At 41.6% G+C, this 22815-nt stretch overlaps 1 protein-coding gene across 1 annotated transcript; it reads right to left on the bottom strand.

The window, feature by feature from the left end:
* Positions 1 to 1782: 1782 nt before the first annotated feature.
* Positions 1783 to 22613, bottom strand: TNFSF11 (TNF superfamily member 11; the record flags this gene model as incomplete). Its single annotated transcript, XM_084226673.1, has 5 exons — positions 1783 to 2204; positions 7319 to 7417; positions 7500 to 7545; positions 14043 to 14210; positions 22395 to 22613. 5 exons carry the CDS (start codon positions 22611 to 22613, stop codon positions 1783 to 1785), a joined length of 954 nt encoding a protein of 317 aa, XP_084082799.1.
* Between the last annotated feature and the right edge of the window lie 202 nt (positions 22614 to 22815).

Raw genomic sequence — 22815 nt, 5'->3', positions numbered from 1 at the left:
TGTATGAAGCCCCAATTCCTACAGATTTGATTCCTACTGCAATAAATAGTGGGCTTTCCCCACATCATCCATAGAGCAGACGAACATTCAAAACCCTCCCTCATCCCCCTACCCAACAAGTTGCTGTCCCTGTCCAGATGTGCTCTAAAAACCACCTCAGTATTTGCAGCCCTCCCCCAGCCCCTGTACCCCCCCCAGATCCCATCCACCCACCTCTCTTGGCCAAGCACTGTACAAGCCACAACCCATGCTGCAGGAGTCTCCCCAGGTAATCTCCTGGCTAAAATCAACAGTGGCCAGCCACTGACAAATGCATAAATGGCTGAGGTGTTCTCAGCTGTCTGTCCTCATGAAACCTGCAAGACTATCTCTTAACTCTGCCGTTCATCTGCCAAAGCTGGCAGAAGGGTGCAGAGCTTTAAAAGCTACAGTGGGAGACAAGAACAGGCAATGCAATGACATAAGCTTCACTTTTTCAGGAAACTAAGATTAAAAAATTACTGCTCAATTGCAGAATTCAACACTGGCAGATTTTGTTGTAGGAAAATACGGCTGTTCAACAACTATAAATACCCCTAAAACGTTTCTGGGGCTTACTACGTATTAACTTTTTTTTAAAATTTCATTTTTACATAATGCCAGCTTAATTACCCTCCAGGTTTTGAAAGGCACCCAGTGACCAGCATTCTGGTATAATTACTCATGGCATTGGTGTGGTTTCGTCTCCCTTAATACTGACAAGTTTGAAAGAAATTTATTAAGTTAAGAAGAACAAAGATATATATTACATTTGCTAATTGCAAACAATCTCTTATAGCTGCATTTTTTCCCATTGGGATTAAAAAGTGCACGAGTTTAACATGTCTGTACATAAAAACAGTTTAAAACATTAAATATACAAACAGCAAGAGATTTTAAATATTTTGTATCAAATACTATAGGACAATATAATTTACATTTTTTTTTACACAAAACATTACACCTGAAATATAACTTTAGATATTACAGAATATAAAAATACATACTTTTTGTTTAAAAAAATGTATTTGCAGGTTCTGGCACAAAGTAACATTTTAAAGGCACATCATATTTTGGCAATCTATATTTGTAATTAACTGTGCAACAATAACAACATGACCTGTAATTAACTTTTTAGAACTGCAAGACCAGATGATCTCTCTTCTTCCTGGAATGGCCCTATTAATCAGGTAGCAGTTAAACTGGACTGTTTAAGTGTTCTCCAAGCCATTTCTGCCATGGTCTGAACTCTCCAACCCTAATCCAGCAAAGCATAATCAGCCCTAACTCAGCATCTGAAAAGCCACATCAAATGCAATGGGATTAGTCACACTTTCATAATCTTTGCTGCCTCAGGGTCAGAACACTCAACCCAAGCAAAATGGAGCCCTAAAAGCAAGTTGGGAGCCAGGTTCTGTCCTGCTCTACATTTGCACCAAAACTAGTAAAGGTAATCAGGGCAGAACCTGGCAACAGAAGCTCAATAATATTAATTGTTTTGATTTCAACTACACCAATGCAAAAGGCACAATGACTCTAGTGAGGCCAGCAGGGACAAATGAAGTAAAACTGCTTTAAGGCTGCATCAGGAGAACTGTGTAATTCTGCCCTTCCCTATATCTGCAGCACTCCCGCTGGAATTTGCATGGGACAAAAACGAGATATATGTCTTATACAGATGTAATTGGGTTGCAGAAGAGTTTCAGTTCTTCAAGTTGTTTTTGGACAACTAAAAACTCAAATTTTTGGTGCAATAAGGAAGATTCAATCTAAATCCCTAACTTTAAATGCTCCAAAGTAAGTCGCTTCTTGCGAAGAATCCAGTAGCAATGGGTTTGATACCTGGATACTTATCATTTCCCCAGATTTTAATTTAAAAAACCCCCCTACATTTACAGAATAAAAATGAAATTCTGAATTCCCTGACCAGTATTTGGTGCTTCCTCCCTTCATCAACACATCAAAGCGCCTTATTTTAAGGTTTGTCTTAATGACATAAACCATCAACTGAAGCCCTCTTTTAGTCAAGTTTCCTGAAGTTTCATGATGTCTAAAACAAATATTGGCATAAAGATAGTAAAATCCATCTTGATTAACAATTAGCTTTCCATCATTGAATGTCATATTTGATAAGTTTGCCTGGCCTTTGTCATGATGCCAAGAAGTGAGGTTCACTTTGCGAGTTCCTGGAGATAAAAAAAAAAAAAAGGATCATTTATAAACATTTGACAAATCCCAACATTTAGAAAACAACCTCTATGTTTTTAGAATCAATAGCAACTAGAGTTCTATAGGATAAAGTGAATATGAAACAATTATGATAAAAATTCCTAAAAAGATCTCGTCTTTTCACCATACATTCCCAGATCTTGCTTGGTACTTCTAACTGTGCCCTCCCAGCAGAACACCTGCTGGACTATGGTACAAAACAGCTCTTGGCCTATAGCTTGATTATGCTAAGCAACCATGCAACAAGCTCTGCACAGGCATTGCATTCCACCTAAAACTTTATTCAAGTTACAAATAGTTGAGGGGAATGTGAAAAACTTGTTACTTGTTACTGGTCTTTAACATGTAGGTCTTGACAAGGAGCAACTAAAATTCAGAAAAAATGCTGAACTGGCAATTCCCAAAAGAGAAAGATTATGAAACCTTCCATATTTTATGTTCTTATGACTGTAGTGGTAGAAAGGAAAACATATTTTTCATTTGATAACACCAAAAAAATAGGGAAAAATCAGCGTAGTTGTGTATCTTTAGTACTACACACTAAGTTGCCTCGACTTCACACAGCACTTCAAGTATTTATGACAAACTTCCTGACAGGCACAAGCCACTAACACTCTGTTATTCAGGGTAACAGCCAGGGCATAACACAACAGATGGGAGGTGGCCAACCTGTCCCCCTAACCACTAGTGATTTTCAGCACACACGACTGACTCCACTTGCTCCCTCCCGCAGCAGCGGGTTCACGTAGCTACCAGAGGACTTCACACCTCAGCCTCCCAGTGCATCTAAATGCCTGCTTGAAATATTCAGTACTTTATTCTCCCAATATGGAACCAAAAAACAGTCCATCCTTGGGAAACTTTCCATGGCACACAGCAGGGCACAGTGTGCTCTCCTCCAAGCATGTGCAGAGGCATGCCCCAGGACCCCACCGTGTTTGTGCAAAGAGGGAGGGGACATAGGAATAGCGGGATTTAAGATGAATCTCCCCTAACTGCCAAGGGCAACCAGCTTTACATGTGAGAGGAATATTTTAACAGCAGCCCAGAACAAAAACCTTCTGGCATTCTTCCACAAAGACGTAAGCAAAAGCACTGTCAAAGGCAGATCACAAGTAGCTGCTCCCCTATGGGTCTAGTGCAGCCAGGTAGAAATTATGAAAGCAAAACCAGACAGAGAAGCCAACTTCTCTGCAGTGCCTCAAAAAAACCCATCTGAAATCCATCAATTAACTGGAAAAGACAGCAAGATCTTAAGTCTATTAGCCTGCAGTTATTCACCTGCAAAATATACTGAGTTAGGGGTAGCAAAGTGCACCCCTGAAGCAGCGGGAACAGCTGAGGGAATTGAGAACTTCATCTGCATAGCATTAAGTCTGGGAGAAATACTGTCCCATGGAGGGTGGGCTCCCTTCAAGATGAGGAGGACAGGCAAGAAATCACTGCCTGAATCAGAGGAGAGGCACGTTAGATACAGGACAGCAATGCACACCTATGACAGAACAGAAAGGCATGCCATGACTGCCTGGTGGCACACTGGGTAGTTGCTAGGCAGGTTCTATTTACCTGACAAGTCAACTTTTTAGTTGCCAGTCAAGCTGCAATTTTGAAGAAATCCTCAGTGGGAAGATGTTCTGCTGAAGAAGGGAAAAGAGAGCAAATAGGTGCCACAGGCACTTGTAACTGAGAGAGGGGCTCTGGGTGAATTTTGGTTACACTATTTGGGGAACAGGCCAAGAGATGATGGGAGATGACCCTCTCTGTTTCGAGCAAAGGATTTGTCCAGATAGCTTCTGGAAGTCCCTTCCAAGCTATATTATAATGCTGTGATCATGTGTGCTGAAGCAGATGGGCATTTTGCCAAAATCTAGAGCTCCAGAAGAGGTGTGCCACAGCTAGCAGCACAGCACAGAGATGCTCTGGCAGGGATTATGCCATGCAACCTGTAATGGAAGGAGGCAAGCAGGTTCTTGGCACTTCTGGTGGTAACACACCTACATTTGGAGACAGCAAAACAAGCAGTACCCTGAAACACAGGAAGTGTAGGAAACTGAAGCATCTGCTGTGCCAGATCTGCTGTCCATCAATGTTGTGTATCAGAAACTCTGACACATAACCCAAGCCATGGGACAGTAAAAAGTGCTGCAATACAGTATCTTCTGGTAAATAATTTACTTTGGAACCATGAAAAAAACAGCACAAGGCAAGTCCTGTTGACAGAGAAGGAAGGGGCTGGGGGATAATGAACAAAATAGCCTTCCAGACAGGGCAAAAAGCTTTATTTAAGAATTCAAGATAATGCACGCTTCTTCTCAAAACTGAGGATAAATAAACAATGTCTTGCTTTTTTGTGAGCTTAAATTAAGACTAATACAAAGGAGTTAAATAAAATTAACTAGCAAGAAGGAAGATGATGTGAGGGGAAGAGAAGAGAAAGGAGCCCTGTTTTGATAATTTGTTTCCATCCTAGTAGCTTTTAGGTATAAATAAAGCCTGAAAAAAGGACCAAAGTACTGTTTGCTCTGAAAAGTCTTTTGGAGGCAAAGGGCAGCTAAGTCAAACCTGCAACTGTAAATAGCTCAGAACACTACAGCATTTCCTTAGACAGCTAAAGGTATCAATTCACACCCCAAATGATATATTTAACATTTATATTTATTTCTGTTTGCAATGTTCCCCTTTCAGCTGTGACTAATTTCTGTAATCAATTTATAAACCAAAATTCCCTGTTTTCATTTAAAACCTAGGTAGCATTTATAGTGAACTCTGGTAAAAACCAACCAGCAAGCATCCAGCTCTAACCTAAGGCAGCAAACTTAAATACACACAGCAAGCCAAACCACCACAGCTTCAGTGCCAAAGGGTGGGTGGGGACACCATGATCTGAGAAGGGTCATCTTCCCCCCTCCCTGGCACTATCTCCCAAGCTGCAAAAGTCCACTTGAGGCCTGACATTATTGTGAACCAGGTCAAAGCAGAATGTTCTCTCACACACCCTGCTCCGTGCCCCTCCATGAAGGGTGTTCAGCAGAAAACTGCTTAAAATCCTGTTTGACAGTGATGAATACTTTTTTTTTCCCCTGGCACTTTTTATTTGGGATGAGTTTGATGACAGCAGAGAACCTTAAAATACTGAGAACAGATCTGTCCACTCAGGGATGGCAGAAAACAATTCAGATGGATTTCCAGACATGCAGGGTAAAGAATCAAAGGAAGAAGATAGAAATTGCCACTTGCAAGAGAAAACAAGATGGGAGAAAAAAAACTCTTGGTGACCCCCTCAGGCAAATTTTTCTTTCTTTATGCCTGTCACTAATCTCTGTGCTACTCAGACAAGTGGGTACTGCCTCATGCCAGTGAGCATGATATTCAAGTGCCTCACAACCAGCAGGTTCATCCCTAAGGATGCAGCCCCTCTCTGCAATGCCCACAAGGGCTGCAGAAGCTGTGCTCATGGATTAACTCCTGGCAACACCCTTCTGAAAGAGGCAAAAGCCAGATCAGAGGGGAGTAGACACACAGCTCATCACATCGGCAAGGAGCTGATCTGCAGAAAAAAAGAACAATGTCTCCCTGGCCACCACCCATAGATGTGCTGTGCCACACCCTTGAAGGTTAATGCAGCAAAGCACAACTGTAAAAACTATCAGCTGCTGTAAATTACAGTTGTAAAATTACAGTCTGCAACAATATCCAGGTGAGCAGCAAATAAATTCCCCACAGAAAAAGGTGGATTTCACAGACTGACACACACTCCACTTCTGCAGATCAGTGATCTGTTTCTATGACTAGCACATTAATTGAAACCTTCCAAAGATAAAATGCTAAGGCAAGTTTACTGATGCTGAATCCTCGACTATTGACCTACTGAAAAGTAGGTCAAAGCCAAACTCTGACTAAAATAGAAGACTGTCAGGAGGCATTTGAGCTAACAAGAAAGCCCGTGGAAGTTCTGACTGGCATCTGACAAGCTGTTTAAGCTCTCTGCTATAAAGCTCTGGATTGTGGCAATGCCAATGCACTTGAAAGAATCCTACCCCTCCAGGCAAGAAGCTGTACAGAAGTGCTTTGTCTTTAAATAGAGCAAGAGCAAGGTATTACTATGCAGGCTGCTAAAATCTCAGATTTCAAGTCTCAACATACCATTCCCCTTTGGTTTCGTTATATAAAACAGAAAATCAATGTGCATAGCTCAATTAACAATGAGTTCAGCCCTGCAGAACTTACAAATCTTCAGAGAAAGAAGACAGTGGTGATCAATGCACCTCTTCTTAAGATCCTCTACCTAACAGCTTCAGAAAAAACTCTGGTTTATTTCTACCACACCAACTGTTGAGAATACAGCATTGAGAATACGGCAAAAAATCCCAACTGACAGTGCCCCAGGGCAAAAACTAAAACTGTTCTAACACTATCTTAAAATGTTAGGAATGAATCTTTTCCTCTGGAAAGTGTTCCAAGGCAGACTTATGTCTTGTTCCCTGATATTGTACTAGCAAGGATATTCACAAAGCCATCTGAATACTTGTGTGCAGAAAATAAGAGCTCTGGCCAGATAAAAGAATGCCATCCTCTTACCACAGGGGGAGATAAAAGCCACAAGAACAATTTTTCCCCCTGCTCAGTAGCTTGGGCAATGTTTGTGCTGGTAGATGCTTGTATGTATGCATGCATCCTCACAGCTGGTGTCCAGGGGAAGTGAAAAACTCCTGATGGGCCCAAAGGAAAATGGGAAACCTTAGAGGAGAGCATTCAATGTAGATCTTCTTCCTCACCTGAAGACAGCACAAAGGGGCAGGATTTGCCCCTCAAGAGGTTGGGCAAGAAAAAGGGCAATTTGAAATGGAGGCCATTTCAAATCAGCACAAGACTGACACAAAGGGGAGCCATCCTCCTTTTACCACTACTCCTGCTGCCTCTGAAATCCTTTAAAGCATCCAATTTATTCTCACTATCAAAAGCCATCTCTGAAGTCTCAGTCTGTTGCTGTTTTGCTGAAATATCTTCATATACCTCAATTTTGATACATTTATATTAGTATTGGAAGTATTCACTTAAAAATCAAACTTACCAGATGGAATATTCTTATCATCAATAATGAGATGGGCAAATGGCTGCTTCTCAGGTTTGTTCCTCCTGTACAGTTCAAGTCCTAAGGCCTCCATTGCAGCTAGAGATAAAAGAATAGCATTATCCCAAAAAGACAAGTTTATTGGAACTAAAATATTGCTTAATCATAAACCAATACCTACCTTTTTCTGGTCTCGGTGGCGTTCTTCCCATAGCACGCTGGACTTCCTAAAATGAAAAGGAGACATTGCTTTGATGCTTTCTTGGTTTGGTAACAATATTTAGTTTGCACACTTACAATAGTCTGTGCATGTATCTGGGGACCCTGTTCCACCTGCAGCACATTCAGATGTCTGGGATATGAATCATGTAAATATGATAATTTATGTAACAGGCAGGCACAATCAAATTACATCTAGTAATTTGGTAATTCTAATAAAGGATAGAAATGCTAGTATGTATGATCACTGCATGATTTACTCTTGTGGTGACAGCACATTTAAAACCTTTTCTACTTACTGTACTTGGAATATTTCTGTAAGCATAATGGAACAATGATTGATAAGAAGGCATCACATCAAACAGTGGAATTTATGAACTGATTTAATTACTTGGTTTCTAAAGGCAAAGAAAGAGGCATTTCTACACAGGAACTAGTGTGCAATCATGCTAGCAACTAAGTATAGCTAAACTCTGAATTTCATTTGGGATGATGTGAATGAAAACCTCCACGCCTCACCACTGGCCACCAAGGCTACAAGGGAAGGCTAAAAGGCTTTACAATCAAGGCTCACTTCTAACAGGGTATGCAGGAACTGAAGGATTAAGTATCATCCACACTGGACCAAAGGGACTGGGTGCCAGACTTCAGAAGTATGTAATTCTTAGCTGCAGATAAATTTTAACATAATTGATAAATTGACATAATAAAGAACTATGCTACCCAGACCCAAGAACAGCACAAAATGCTGACATCAGGCACCACAAAAAGCTTTGCTTTTAATCATTCACACCTCTACTCCTCTTGAGAAAAAGATACAAACAGCAGATTTCAAAATTGAAGCAGCCTGTTCTTGTTACAAGCCTAGACTGAGTCTTAGTATTAAGCTCCACCCTCAGTTCTGTCTCCCTTTTCCCCATGACTGTTTTCTAAAAGACAGGGGTAATATGTTTGTTATTCTGAATACCTCATACCACGGAGCTGTCAGAAGGTGCTTTGCAGAAGGAAACATTTTGCTGAAGGATAGCTAGCCCTCTTTGAACCTAGGAGTTGATCCTTCATTTCATCTTTGTGCCACGCACACTGATGCTTGCCTGTTTCAGTCCACATATATGAAATACATCTCAGATTTGGCCAGATCAGCAAAGCCCCACTGTGCTCTCAATCACTGGGGTGTTTCAGAATTTGAAATCCTGCTCTGAAAACACCTGAAGTCCCGCTTCTATGTAGTTCTGCAACCGCAGTGAAATATGTAGTGCCTTGGCTGGTGCATTTATTACTCTCACTTTCCCCTTTCAGTAGGTGTTTAAATGTTAAACCAAAATGAAAAGCCACAGCAGTGTGGAAGTTGTAGTATGACTATCAAAGCAGAATGCTTCAGCTGAGATATGCTGATTTCATAGATAAGAATCATGAAGATGCTTTTTGCTGTAAAAACGAGAAGAAAAGCAGAAGAATCACAACTTCAAAAGCAGCAAAACTCACATCCACTTCCCGCATTACATTCACTTTGCTTCTCTGATCTTCCTACTTCAATGCCAATTCTAGGAGCACAAAAATGAAATTCAATTCTAGGAGCTGCATATCAGCATCAGCCACTAGCCACACTTGAGTAGGAAATAGGAAGATGACAAGAGAATGCAAGTAGCAGGTACTGTGAAAAATGACAAAAGCCTCTGAAGAGAACAGGATGTAAGGCAAGAAGAGCCTGGGAAACAGACCACACTCTCAGAGATTATTGCAGCACACCTATCCCAGCCCTTTTTCCCTTGAAGGAGAGACATATTTGTCGTCTTGCTTTCTGAGTGGAAACTCTTCAGATGTGGAGTTTGTTTCAATTTCCCTTCCTTTGGGAGGATGTGAGTGTCCTTGCCTGGAAAGCCTACTGAGCAGATCCAAAAAGAACCACGCACATTTAAATCTCCTATTATCTAGACTTAGTACTAAGGAAAAAAAAAAGAAAAATCCCATGATTGATAATTGATCCACCCTTGAAAGCCCTGATTGGTGGACTGCTATTCTATCTAGTTTTAACTTACATTTTTCTTAGGAGCATTCAGTTCTGCTTCTGCACATTTCCAAAGATGCTCTAGCTTAAGCAGGTGAATATCTCATCTTCTGAAACCCATCAGCCTGACTCAGCTCCATCTTCCACACAGAATGGCTCTGGTCCTCATGAAATCAGCCTGAGCTGCTCTCCTTCTAACTGGTGGTGGTGCTGTTCACCTGCAGCTTCACCACTCAGTAAGCAGGACAGCCACCCAGGAGGACTTGGGTCCACAACTCTCCTTGTCTGGAATTCACGATTAGCTCAACTGGTTGGATCATGGCATTAACAGCACCAAGGCTGGGGGGTTTGAGCCAATTGTTCATTAACTCTTCTGTGAGCCTATCACTGGATCACAAGTGGCAAGACTGTGGCCAGAAAACAAAATCCTCCAGCAGCTCTCTAAGCTCCGGACTAGTGTCAAGTTCTTTACTTGATTCTGACCAGCCCCATCAAAGTTTGATATTCTTTCTGTTATGTTGCCCCAGCTTCCAAAATGAAGACAAAACACATTAATTAGTCCCAAGAAAACAGATATAGAGTTGTAGGTTTCCTCCTAAAGATGAAGCAGTTAAACACTTCTTGATTTTTTTTTTAAATTGATGTTCATACAGCTCCAAGATGCTGATACACCGCCTACCTTAATAAAGCAACTAACTACATATTTGCTTCTGACCCTGAAGGACATTTTTCAGTGGATGTTTGAAGGTAGCCTCTTAAGGGGATTATAAAACCCCCTGGTATTCTTACTGCAAGGAATTAAGAGCTGTGATTTCTCAAATCACCCAAGTATCAACTGTGTTTTTTAGCTGCTGAATGTTCTTAGGTGTCTCATACTTACTCACAATGTAGAGGCTCATTAAGGAGGCAGAAACAACTCAGCAGAACCCGTGACTAAGACACTGCTATAATGGCATGAAAACTGCTGACAAAACATAACCAGCAACTTCTCTTAGGACTGCCATCCACAGAAGCGTGTGTGATACCAAGCTGTTCAGTTATTTTTAGCAGAACTGTACACAAAAATCACCCCACTCTTAATCTTATGACAAGCTGCACTTATACACCTTTGTCATTTGCTCACTGCCCACCAAGTCAACTCTGCTGGCCTGCTTCCCACATTCCAACCTCCTCCACATACTCACTGTTTAAACAACAGACAAAGAGTTAGTCACAAAAATTAAAAACATGTCTTCCCTTCATCCAAAAAAAAAAAAAAAAGGCCATTAAGAAGCTCCAAAACCTTCTTGTTTTAAAGCTAAAAATCATGTTTTAAGTGCCTGGAAAGTTGGGAACTGCTCTCTACCTCATCCACAGCAGGCTGCAAAAATATCTGTTGCTCTTGAACTTATGTCCAATGCTGAGGATGCAGAGACAAGGCTACACCTGAAGAGATGACATTTGCAAAAGGCTTTTAGTCTCCTTTAGCTTTTATCTAAATATCTCGGTATCTACTTTGAGCAGCTCTAAGTAGCCTTTAGAGAACAATGAAGAGAACTTCTGGACACTCATTGCTTCAGATGTGATCTTAAAGCTTCTTTAAAGCACTTGACTTTTTTATTACTAAGTGCTTTAAGTACAGCTGATACCAGGAAGAAGCATCTGATTCTCTTGCCGGAAATTCGGCAATTTGAAGAATGCTAATCAGGAAGGAAGTAAAATAAAAAGTACATGAACCTATATTCATCAGACTGTAGTTCAGAGACCAGCAATAAAACCTCTCTCCAAATGAGTAGTCTACTGCTTGCAGAAAAAAAAAAAAAAAGGCATGCAAGGCTGTAGGATGGAAACCTACAAAATTGCAGGTGATATTTTAACAACTTACAGCAATCACTTGTGAAACCTTTACTTGGTCCATAACTATGTGCTCTTTAAATGTCTGCTAAGTATATAGATCTCTTTATAAATGCTGCCCTGGAGGTCTAGCAAAGCACTCTGTTGCCATGTGGGAGAACAGCTTATGCCTGAACTCCACAAGCAGCTAGAACCTGGGAGCACTGCCAAGCAAAGTTACTTATGGATTGACCCAAGATATGTTTGTAGTCCTTTCTACTTCAGGCTCATAACAGACTTCACAAGGACTGTGGTTAGAGCATCTGGACTGCCAAAAGCTTTTTAGGGTTACATGCAAAAAAATTAAGCAAACAGACTGGCTATGAAAGTATATTATTTGTCTGCTTGAAAGTTTACATGCAATATTGAAAATATTCTCTCTACTTAGTGAGCTGCTCCTTAAACAGAATTTTTATTGCAGGATATGTTAGGGAATCAATCATTAGCTTCTGATTAAAAGAAAAAAACTATTACTTTATCAGGAGACAAGTATTTCTAGACTGGACCTTGCAGCTTTACTACACTGGTTTTCATAAGAGCACTTCCACTTTCAACATCAATCTCTGCTTTACATTTAAGCACTCTGTCTACAGGTGTGCAAAGAAAACCGATGAGAACTGGCACAGGAAGCTAGAAGCTGTAACCAGACCATAAACCTGAGCAAAAGAAATTTGTCTATTTTCATTTCCTGAACAGCTCGAATTGCAAAAGACTATATATTGACAAATTGAAAAACATAAACGGTATTTTGAAATGCTCCATTTTAGTCACTTAGCATTCTGCCAGTTCAAATAAGGATACTGGCTCTTAAAACACACATAAGTTAGATTCTTTATTCTCCTTAAGAAAAGTGAAGAAAGCACAGACAACAGGAAACCTCCTTTAAGTCACATTAGCTGGATGCACACACAGAGGAGTGTGTGCAACTGCAAGTAAGTTATAGCTGCATCTCCGCTCTTCATTGTTGCAGGGTGACTGAAAGGCAGAATTTACAGATGATGATAAAATATAATTCTGCCCTGACACTGTTACTTTCACTTCTCTGATGTAGCGACAAGATGTAAAAAGCCTCATGTCACCACCTTTCTATCTATTTCTTTCTTTGTCACTGATACAAGATGACAAAGCATCCAGACCACTGGTGCAGCTGCTTAATAAACTCCATTGCATTCAAAGGAAATTCAGAGTCTAATTACTTTGGCAAGGGAAATTTTATTGTTCTCAAACTAATGGTGATAAGCCAAGAAAGTTATCCCTACTCACTACTTATCCTGGCCACGGACATTGCAGCATTTAACCTCCATCCAGACTGGCAGGATATAAAGCCTCAGCTAAAGCCAGTGCCTTTGTTGAGTAACCAGCAGCAAATAACCAGAACACAGGGCTCCCCATTACTTACTGTAACAAGCTCCTTCCTCTGTCATGAGTGAAGGAGCAGCCCAGCACACAGCACATATGTAGGTGCAGTGTGAAAGGCTCTAAAAAATGCAGGAGAAAAGAACAAATCCTACAGAAATAACCCTTTGTTTCCCCCTTAAGTTCTTGAAGGAGTTGGCTAGCAAAAGGGGCAAGGCATGGACACCTATGTCTCTCTGTGTTTTGTTTACAAAGAGATCTGTCACTTAAGAGTTCTCTGTTAAAACCAAACATCCCATTAGCACAATGCTGTAAATTTAACTCAAGTACAGTTCATGCTAAAGCATATGTGAGTTCAGCTCAAATCTAATGTAGTACCCTTAATGAAAAACCGCCAGTCCTATGAAGATATGAGGCAGTAAAGTTGTAATGGGTCTGATAAGCCAGAAAAACCAAATACCATAGCAGACATCCATCTGTTACACAGCCCATAATTAGCACTAAACACTATCATGAACACAAAAAGAGATCAAAGGCAGTAACTGTAATAAAAGGGGATTGTGGCATATTTTCTAGCTTGCTAGGCTTCTTCATTAGGGCTGACTTCTTTTGTCATTTGTGTTTGGGAATAACCTGTCATTTTCAATTCCTGGACAAAGACCACCCAGTTATCACACTATGGCCAAGAAGTTCTTCTGCCAAAGTGAGAATGGCCTGCACAGAGCACAGAACTGGCAAAGTGAGCAAAACCAAAGCAGGAACTGACCCTCATTTTGGACTCCAGAGTAAGAAACAAAAGCAAATGAGAGCAAATGCTATCTCCTTTTCCTTCAGGCAGTATTTTGCTTGCTGATGATCTTGACTTAAGAGAATCTTATTTGGAAGATTCCCTTGAAAACAATCTGGAACTGACACCTGTTATGAGCATCTGGAAAACCTACACACATATTAGCATAAATGACTACTGTTCAGGCCCATCCAAATGTCAGAATGGCTAATCACCTAACTTCAATCAGTTTTCTTAGTACAACTTCAAGTCTTCCTTTATTAAAAGAAAAATAAAGTAAATAAAATGTGCTTGAATACGGAATTGGTTAGCCACTGCCAGATTCATCAGCATATACAATACAATCCTGGATAAAACACCAGGTGTTACTCAAACACCAGGAAATAATTTACAGAACTTACCTCTGAATACAGATTTCAGAAAAAATGTTTTAATTTCAACAGGAGCATGAAATAAAGAAACACATTGTCTGTGCCACTTACCCTCTGCACAGCCCTTTGGAGAGCCTGTTTCACACTTCTACAGGATTCTGGCATTAACTTCGCTTCTTGACTTTCAAAGGAGGTATCATGCAAATCTGTACTTTCTTGGTGCCCAAAAAGTGTTCTGACACAGTGTGCATGCTCTTTTGAAATTCTAGTAGGGTCCATCTGAAACAAAAACACAAGCACAACCACAGTTCTAAGTGTTAGAGACACTTTTCAACCACCTAAAAGTTCAGCCCCTGGCTAAGTTATTATCTAAATTCTCATTATAAACAGTGTAGAGAGAAAAAGTTCCCAACATTCCAGAAACATGCAAGATGGGAGAATGAATTATCTCCTGGTGCTGCCTATTTCATTAGCTTAGACTAGGTACAGGACTTTCAAAAGTTAAAGATAAATCCCATTCTTATGGTAAAGTCAATAATTTTGAATTCTGTATTTCAACCACTCAGGGCAGTACCACAGTTATTTTAGCAGGAAACATACACAGTTATCCTACCTCAAAGGCTATTGCTTGCAAGGTGACACATGAATGTCAAGTAGAGAAACTTGGGGAAAGTATGTATGTGTGTGCATAGCACATAATTTTCAAGAGAAGACACAGAAGTTATCACTGAAATCATTTCACCACTGAAATTACATCACTGAAGCTGTCAGTCAGCTATCCCTGAAACTGTTTTATGGATGTGCTCACTGTGGATAGAGTTCATTTCCTTTACAGGGGGTGGTATGGGGCTGTCTTTTGCATTGTGACCAAAACAGTGCTGGTAACACAGGGATGTGTTTATTACAGCTGAGCAGGGCTGACACTGAGTCAGGGCCTTTTCTGCCTCTCACCCCACCCCAGCCCATCAGAGAGAGGGCTGGGGGAGCAGAAGGAGCTGGGACAGGACACAGCCTGGACAGTTGACCAGAACTGGCCAAAGGGATACCCCAGACCATATGGCCTCATGCTCAGATTATAAAGGTGGGGGAAAGAGAAAAGGGGAGACATTTGGAATGATGGCATTTGTCTTCCCAAGTCACTTCATGTGCAGTGGAGCCCTGCTGTCCTAGGGATGGCTAAACACCTGCCTTCATATTCTGCTTTCTTTGCGTGTACAGCTTTTTCTTTACCTTTCAAATTTTCATCTTAACCCAAGAGTTCTCACTTTTACTCTTCCAATTTTCTCCAGTATGCCATCAGGGAGTGAGCAGCTGTCTGAGACTTAGTTGCCAGCTGGGATTAAGCCATGACAGTGCAAGAGATATTGCTGTGTGAAATAGTCCCAAAGACAGTAAAACAGCAAAAGTTAAAGACCAAAAGATGACTAAACTGCACCACAAGACACCTCTGCACCATTGGACAAGGCATGGTAAGTTTAAAGTATCTGCAATACATTTTTATCAATTGGTCTTTGTGACTGAATCAAGTATATTTTTAAATCCTGTGTTCTATCGCTTAGATAAACTGGAAGATAATCCAAGGATTGGGATTGTACCTTGACAGCATTTTATTGCACAAAAACTATTTAAACCATTCCACCCTTTTTTTTCCATATACTCCAAATCCATTACACTGAAGAGATTAACAACTATCTTTCAGAGATGGCCTAGGACTCCCAGAAATTGTTTTCAACTCTCATTTATTCTGCTTTTATTTCAGGCTTAAAGAAGGGGTTTTGCACCCAAACTCTTAGTCTAGGCTCCCTAACTGTATCAGCTGGCCTATTTAAGAACACTGACTTTCTGTCTTTCTCTAGATGGAAAGAACACTTTTACCTGAGAATTACAAAAGGTTATTTGGAACTGCAATGCAGAAATACCAAGACATTATGAATGGTGCCTAGTGTTCAGTTTCCTTTAACACAGAGCTGAACAAAACACCATATCAAAAGGAAGTTTTTCACAATACAGAACAGCCAGAGTGAATCAAGCATATTATTTGTTCACAGGAACATAAATTCAACTCCCTGACCCCACAAAAAAAGAAATTAGTTTACTTAGAAGTGTAAGGTTAGGATTACAGAGCTGAATTAAAGTCTACACCAGCCAGGCAGCCGCCCTACAGTAGCACACAGCAGAGAGACATTTGCTGCACAGACAGCAGTACCAAATGCTGCCTCACCCATCACCACCCCTCTGCTCAAGTCTCCAGATGGAAAGCTCTTTGCCCAATTAATCCAGACCAGTGTCAGATCCTGTCGCCTGGTTTAGCTGTCTCAGTCATCCCTGCAGATCTGGAATGAAACAGGTCACAGAAGGTTCACCTGAAGATCACAAGATGCCACAGCTTCGACCAGAGGGGTAGTGATGAGTTACAGAATGGCTTGGAGGCAGTAACATCTTCCTGTGATGGTCTGACACAGCTGAATCCCCATAGAAAATCTGTGTACAGCCATTGCAGCTCTATGAATTAAGTGCTAAAAACCTACACTAATGCCTTCTGAAGTCAGCTAGTGCCGTGCAGCCTCATTAACTGCATAAGGAGATCTAAACCAGCACCTCTCTGCTCTCATCCCCTTCACCACAAAATTCCTGGATTTCAGTCTCCTCTTCTAAATCAGTAACAAGGGAGGAATTTTTGTTGGCCTAATTTCTTTTAAGATTAGCTACCCAAAACCAAGTCACTCCAGATATCTCAAATAAGCACTGGAGTCAGTACAGGGATAGGCATAAGAATGAAATATCAGGAAGGCAGCACTAGCTTTAACTGACTGTAAAACTGCACACTCCAAGCATCTCTCACACTCTGTTCCACTTGCATTCAGAGCCCAGAATATCAACTAAAATAAACTAAACATAATTTAAAAAGAAATAAAATATAAAGAAATAATAAAAAAAAGAGAAGCACAAAATGTTTACCAACAGCTGCTAAAAGGCAGTTAATGCAGAATGACACAGGTTGGAAGGTAAATTGGACGTCTCTATCCCAGCCCCCTGCTTGAAGCAGGGCGAACTTGTAATTCAAGCCAGGTGGGTTAAAGCCTTTTCTAGACAAGCTTTGGGGAATGTCCATCAAGGAAGACTTTCAGCTTCTCTGGACAAACTGTCCTAAAGCTTCACTACTTCTAGTGCGTAAAAAACCATTGGGTTTTTTATCTTTGGTGCAATTTATGACTGTGCCTCTTGTTTTTGCTGCACATTTCTGAAAAGCCTGTCTTCAGGTAGCTAAAAACAGTGATTAGCTTCCCTTATCTCAGTCTGTTCTTTGTCAAAGAATCCAGCTCTCCATTGTTTTATACATTATGGCCCCTACCTGTCACAGTGGTTTTCTGCTGGACACCTTCCAGTTTGTTGATACACTTCTGGTACCGAGGGTCCCAAAATAGGACCCTTTATTTCAAATGTAACCTCTCACGCTGGGATCATTAGACACCTGGCTGAACTAATGCCTCTCAACAGGATCTGGATATCCGAGTCTTCTCCCCTCTACACAATTCACAGAATAGAACATAGAAAGTTACAGCAAATAACTGCCAATAAATACTGATTTGTATCAATAATTCTACTAGACAGAGACTACTGTCCCAGTTTTGGATTTATTAAAACACATCTTGTGAATTACAGGCAAGAACACTAGGCTTTACAGCACAAAAATAATGACATTTGTAAAGGCCTGAGTGTCCAGCATGACAAATCACGCCAGCACAGACGAATCGCTATCAGTGATCATACAAATGTGTCACACAATACTGTATCACAACAGTGACAGCAGATTGCACAGAATCCCTGGCTCAGTTTACAGTTCATCTACTCAAAGCTTAAGACAGAAATCCAGCATCTCTGCACCTACAGGTGAAAGACTGAAGGCTTAATGGAAACACTGCAGCTGATGGTTTCAGCAACTTGGAGCTGTGCAGCCCACCCTGACAAAAACTGCAAGTCTCCAGAGTTACTGCTTGATAAGGGGAAACTCTGATCTTGGGACTAGCTAACCCACTTGTTGCCCGCACCTTTTTCAAAGAATACCTTCAAGAATAGTCTTCACCACATTTAACTATGAAAATCAGCTCACTTGCCTGAAAAGGGCTTCTCAGAAATCCTGCATCGTAAGTCTTTACAAAGAACAGGCACTGAACTGCCATGGCTGTAAACAAGCACTACCAAGCACTGAGATCAAAACTGGGGAAGTAGTCATGCACAGAAAAATTTCCAAGAGAGTTTTGAGAAGAACTTCTAAAGAATTAGAAAATCATGATGAAATACCAGAAGCAGCTTGCTAACTTGCAGGGCAGGGCACCTCCAGCAAAAAGTCTTAAAGATTTAATATCTGGAAGAAATATCAAGATGCAAACACAAATAAAGTAGAAAGTTTTATAAAGTGTGAAGTATCCTAAATACCCTAGAGGAATTAAACTAAAGAGAGGAGGGCCTAGCTTATTTTTAATATCTGCTTTGCCTGACCTTGAAATCAGGTCAGACAGTGCCCCCAGCTTTCAGCATCTCTCATCATTCTAGTTGCATTTTTAGAGTCTATTCAGCCACTTCAGGGCTGCAAAAAGGAACTCCAGCATCATGGGTTAGACTAACTTACAAAATTAAGAACCAATTTTCTGATTTAAGGAAGACACAGTTTGGTTTTAAGAGACACAATACATTCCACACACATCAATTATGCACTGTTACAATATTGCATTAAATACTTCCTCCTTACAATAAATGTTTAAAATCTATACTTGTAATATTTTTCAAACTTAAACCACTTTCCAGACTATCAAATATCACTTTGCACTCCATGACCTTTCTTAAGCACCAAGAAGGGGTTCTTTCCAGCTTCTGAAAGTTGTTAACAATCCCCAGCAAGCTGTTTTTTCTGTTAGCCACAATGCTCACAAAACTCCATCTGAAGTCTGAAAGGTAATAGTTTGAAAACATACCGCAAGAATTCCACATAAGCAAGAAATGACAACAAAAACTGGGCTTCCAGGTCACCAGTTATCCATTGTGAACTCTTCAATCTGGTAGAATACTTAAAATTTGTACAGACTTTCTTTTAATGGAAAAAGTGCACACTCTGGGAGGTCTAGCTTAAACTGTGGGCATTAGACACACAGCCACCACATTTCATTTTGAGCACTTTCAATTTGCTTCACTGCCCTCCAGCTCAGTGTTAGACCAGCTTCCTACTCTTTTGAAATCTAAGTGCACTAAGGAAATGGGCCAGAAAGAAAAGCTTAAAAGCTAAGCTTTTGGAGACTATACCTCAGCACTGATTAGTCAAAGTTAAAGAAAATACCTCTCTCACCTTGTGCTGCGCATGAGTCTCTATTGAGTGATGACCTCCAGCTGCTCTGAGTATCCTTAAATTTTCATGGCATTTTTGTAGATAATAAAGAATTCCTCAAAGTATAGGCAAAATAAATGCTTAAGTCCAATACACTGCTTTATTGTTTAATTGCTTGGATTCTGTACACTGCACAGTATAGACCAAAAAGCAAAGATAAAACATGCTAATGTTCTTACATTTCAGTAAACTGTTATGAGAATACTGGTAAAATTCAAACTTGTTGCTTACTTTTTTCTTTCTTTTTTGCCATACCAGCTCATTGTCTCACTTGCATGGCACTGCATTATTTCTTGGCCACAAACATGTGTTTACCCGTGAAAACCTAGTGTCAGTCTTAGTTATGTGTCTTGTGAAATTCCAAATGCTCAAGCCACAAAATAAACAAAATTAAGGAAAAACCAAAACCTCAACTATTGTCTCAGCTTATACGATGTCATGATCCAGCCCAAATGATTTTATGCGAATACAGACAAAATGTGAGTGGTAAAACTGAGTCAGAGTTTACTCAGACTCTTAGATAAGGTTTAAACAGCTTCTAAGACATAAAATTTCTTAATATCTATACAGTCAAATCTTTCTAATTCACAGTTGCTTAATTTACCAAGCAAACAATTCAAATCTTTTCATGCACAGCTTCTATCTACTAATGCCTCATTATTTCAACAAAATTAATTAAAAATAAGTAAGTTCTGTTATCAAAGTACAAATGTAGATAGCTGAAATTTACACTGAAAAGGCCAAATTGAAGTAGCAAGTAGCTTAATAAAATCAAACAGCACAGAAATCTTTCCAAAAGAAAGAGGCCTGATCATGTCCCATTTAAATAAAATAAATCTCAGAGAGTGTGAAATAGAATTAGATGCTGTAGACCTACTGTGTTTTTCCATCTATCTTATTCCACAATTAGAAATGGTGAACAAATATGAATTATCATATATCTTCTTATACTGAATTAGGTACTTAATTCATAGGTATATTTATTGCTCTATTTTCCATTGATGACATTTTCTCCATTAAAACTTTTTAGGCAATGACTTCAGTCAAGCCTACATTGAGTTATATCACCTCTTTAGATGTTTGGGAAATTCAAATTTATGAAAGACTCCATTCAATAGCACTACTCCAAATCTACAGGAACAAGAAGCTAGCAAGAGAATTAAGCTGTCAAATGCAGAGTTACACCTGAACCATGCCATTTTTTAAAATCAAGGAAGGAGAAGAAAAATAGCCATTATGGTTCTTTTTACCCTTTGTTAGGTTCATGTCAGGGTTTCATGTGTGCCTATCAGGAAGAGTCTTTTATAAGGGGGCACACTTTGATTAGTTGTTTTGATTGCAATGGCTCTCGAGCCCCCTAATGAACACACAGAGCTGTGCATCTCTGAGCTGTGTTTTGACAAGAATGTCTTTTCAGGTTCATGAACATCTGGAGTGAAAAACATTCCCCTGTCACAAGTTGAAGCAGGCATTAATTTATTTCACTGTCAAGCAAACAAGTAGCTTTAAGCTACTTTACAATGAGTCCCAGAAATTAGATGTCACTCTCCTGAAATATACGAGCTATGATTAACTAAGTGCTGTACTGCCGTTACATTTTATTTTTCGAAAAATGGAAAACACGAAGCCATTGTCAGTAAGAAAATACGAATTAGTGTGCATAATAAATTATCAGCAGCATTACTGTGTATTTGACAGTCACTCATCTGATTAAGTGGGTATACACTTGTGCAACACCTGCTTTCAGAGTGCACTTAGTTAAGAAATCCAGCCTGCTACCTCAAGATCAAGTGCCTCTACCTAGAAAGTAAACCGAAAGAAAAAGGTTTCCAGTCTCTGCCGACTTCAAATGAAAAGTACACACAACAGAAGCACCACTTCCATGACGGCAGTCAGACCCACATCAACAGAACTAGCTAGCATCCGACAATGAAGCCAAGCAGAAATCTAACACCTAGCCCTGAGAACCAACGAGCTGGCAGCTCCCCACTTCCTCCGAGAGGGCTCAGCTTTGCAGGGTAAGAGATGCAGCAGCGAGGGAATCCAGGCAGCCGAGCCATTTCCAAGAAGCTGATTCCTCTGCTCTCCGAAAGCCCAACCGCTCATCACCTTATCTGCCCCCGCAGCGATACCTCCCCGCGCTCCTCTCGGCACGCACCGCTGCCTCTGCTGAGGCATCCCGGCACACTTGAGGCCTGGCAGGTGAGGTGCGGCTGTCCCAGAAATCCCCAGAATCCCAGAAAACCCTCCTGAGCCGCGGCAGGCACCTCTGGCCGATGCCCACGTGCACACAGACCCAGCTCCTCTGCAGCGCCCCTGCGCAGCCCGAGTGACAAACCATCGCGAGTGGTGCTGCACGACGATCTTTTTTGTCCTTAAAGTCATTTCTCCTGCTGGTGAAATATTTAAGGCAGCAAAAGACCTCAGCCATGTCACAGAATCACTGATAATGCAGAGTTGGAAGGGACCCTCAAGACTCATCGAGTCGAACTCCTGATCCCACAGAGCACCATCCCCAAAAATCCCAGCATGTGCCTGAGAGCATTGTCCAAACACTTCTAGAACTCTGTCAAACTTGGTGCCGTAACCACTTCCCTGGAGAGCCTGTTCCAGCTCCCAACCACCCTCTGGGTGAAAAACCTTTGTCTAATACCCAATGCCAAAATTCTCTCCAGTGGATAACTGAAAGCTGATCATTAAAAACCAAAGCCCTGCAAAACTTGAGATGAAGGATCATGACTAAACTGCTTTTGGAGTCAGGAAACCCCTCATATCCAACCTCGCGGCGATACCCGGTACCCCAAAATGCACCCGATGCCCGATACCTGGAACCCCTCCTACTGAGCAGCTCCAGTGATCAGGGCATAGCACACGCTGGGCAGGGCACTGGGAGCCAGCCCATCGGCCCCTCTCAGAACTGGATCAACTTGAGAGACAGATAAGTGTCTTCTAAAACTTTTTGGTTTGCTTTTCTTTAATTTATCCCCTCGATCGCACCGACACGAGGGCCTTGCCCTCTTCTGCAGGGTGCGAGGCGGCCGCACTTGCCTCAGCGGGAAGCGCCCGCGCCAGTTCCCGCTTACCTGAGCTCGGAAGTAGAGGAAGAGGGCGACGCTGCAGACCACCTGCCCCAGCCCCAGGAGGACGAGGGCGGCCAGGAGGGAGCGGGACGCGGCCGGTGGGTGCGGGTGCGCGGGCGGCGGGGGTGGCGGCGGCGCCGGGGCGCTCTCGTGGGCGGCGCCGCTGCCCAGCTCCTCGGAGCCGCGCAAGTATTTGGTGTAGTCTCGGCTGGCGCGACGCATCGCAGCTCCGCTCCGCTCCGACGGCTCCACACGCGGCTCCGCCGAGCTCCGCAGCACCGGCAAACAACCTCGCCGCCCCAGCCGGGCACCTCTTATAAACGGGGCGGCCAATCAGCCCCGGGCGGCGCGCCCCTGCCGCCCTCCTCCTCCTCCCGCCCGCCCGCCGGCACACGCACCACCGCCGCCCCCTCCTCGCCTCGCC

The sequence above is a fragment of the Fringilla coelebs genome, assembly GCF_963513975.1.
Source record: "Fringilla coelebs genome assembly, chromosome: 2".
NCBI lineage: Eukaryota > Metazoa > Chordata > Aves > Passeriformes > Fringillidae > Fringilla > Fringilla coelebs.
The sequence above is the reverse complement of the archived record's forward strand: the minus strand, read 5'-3'. Positions and strand labels throughout refer to the sequence as shown.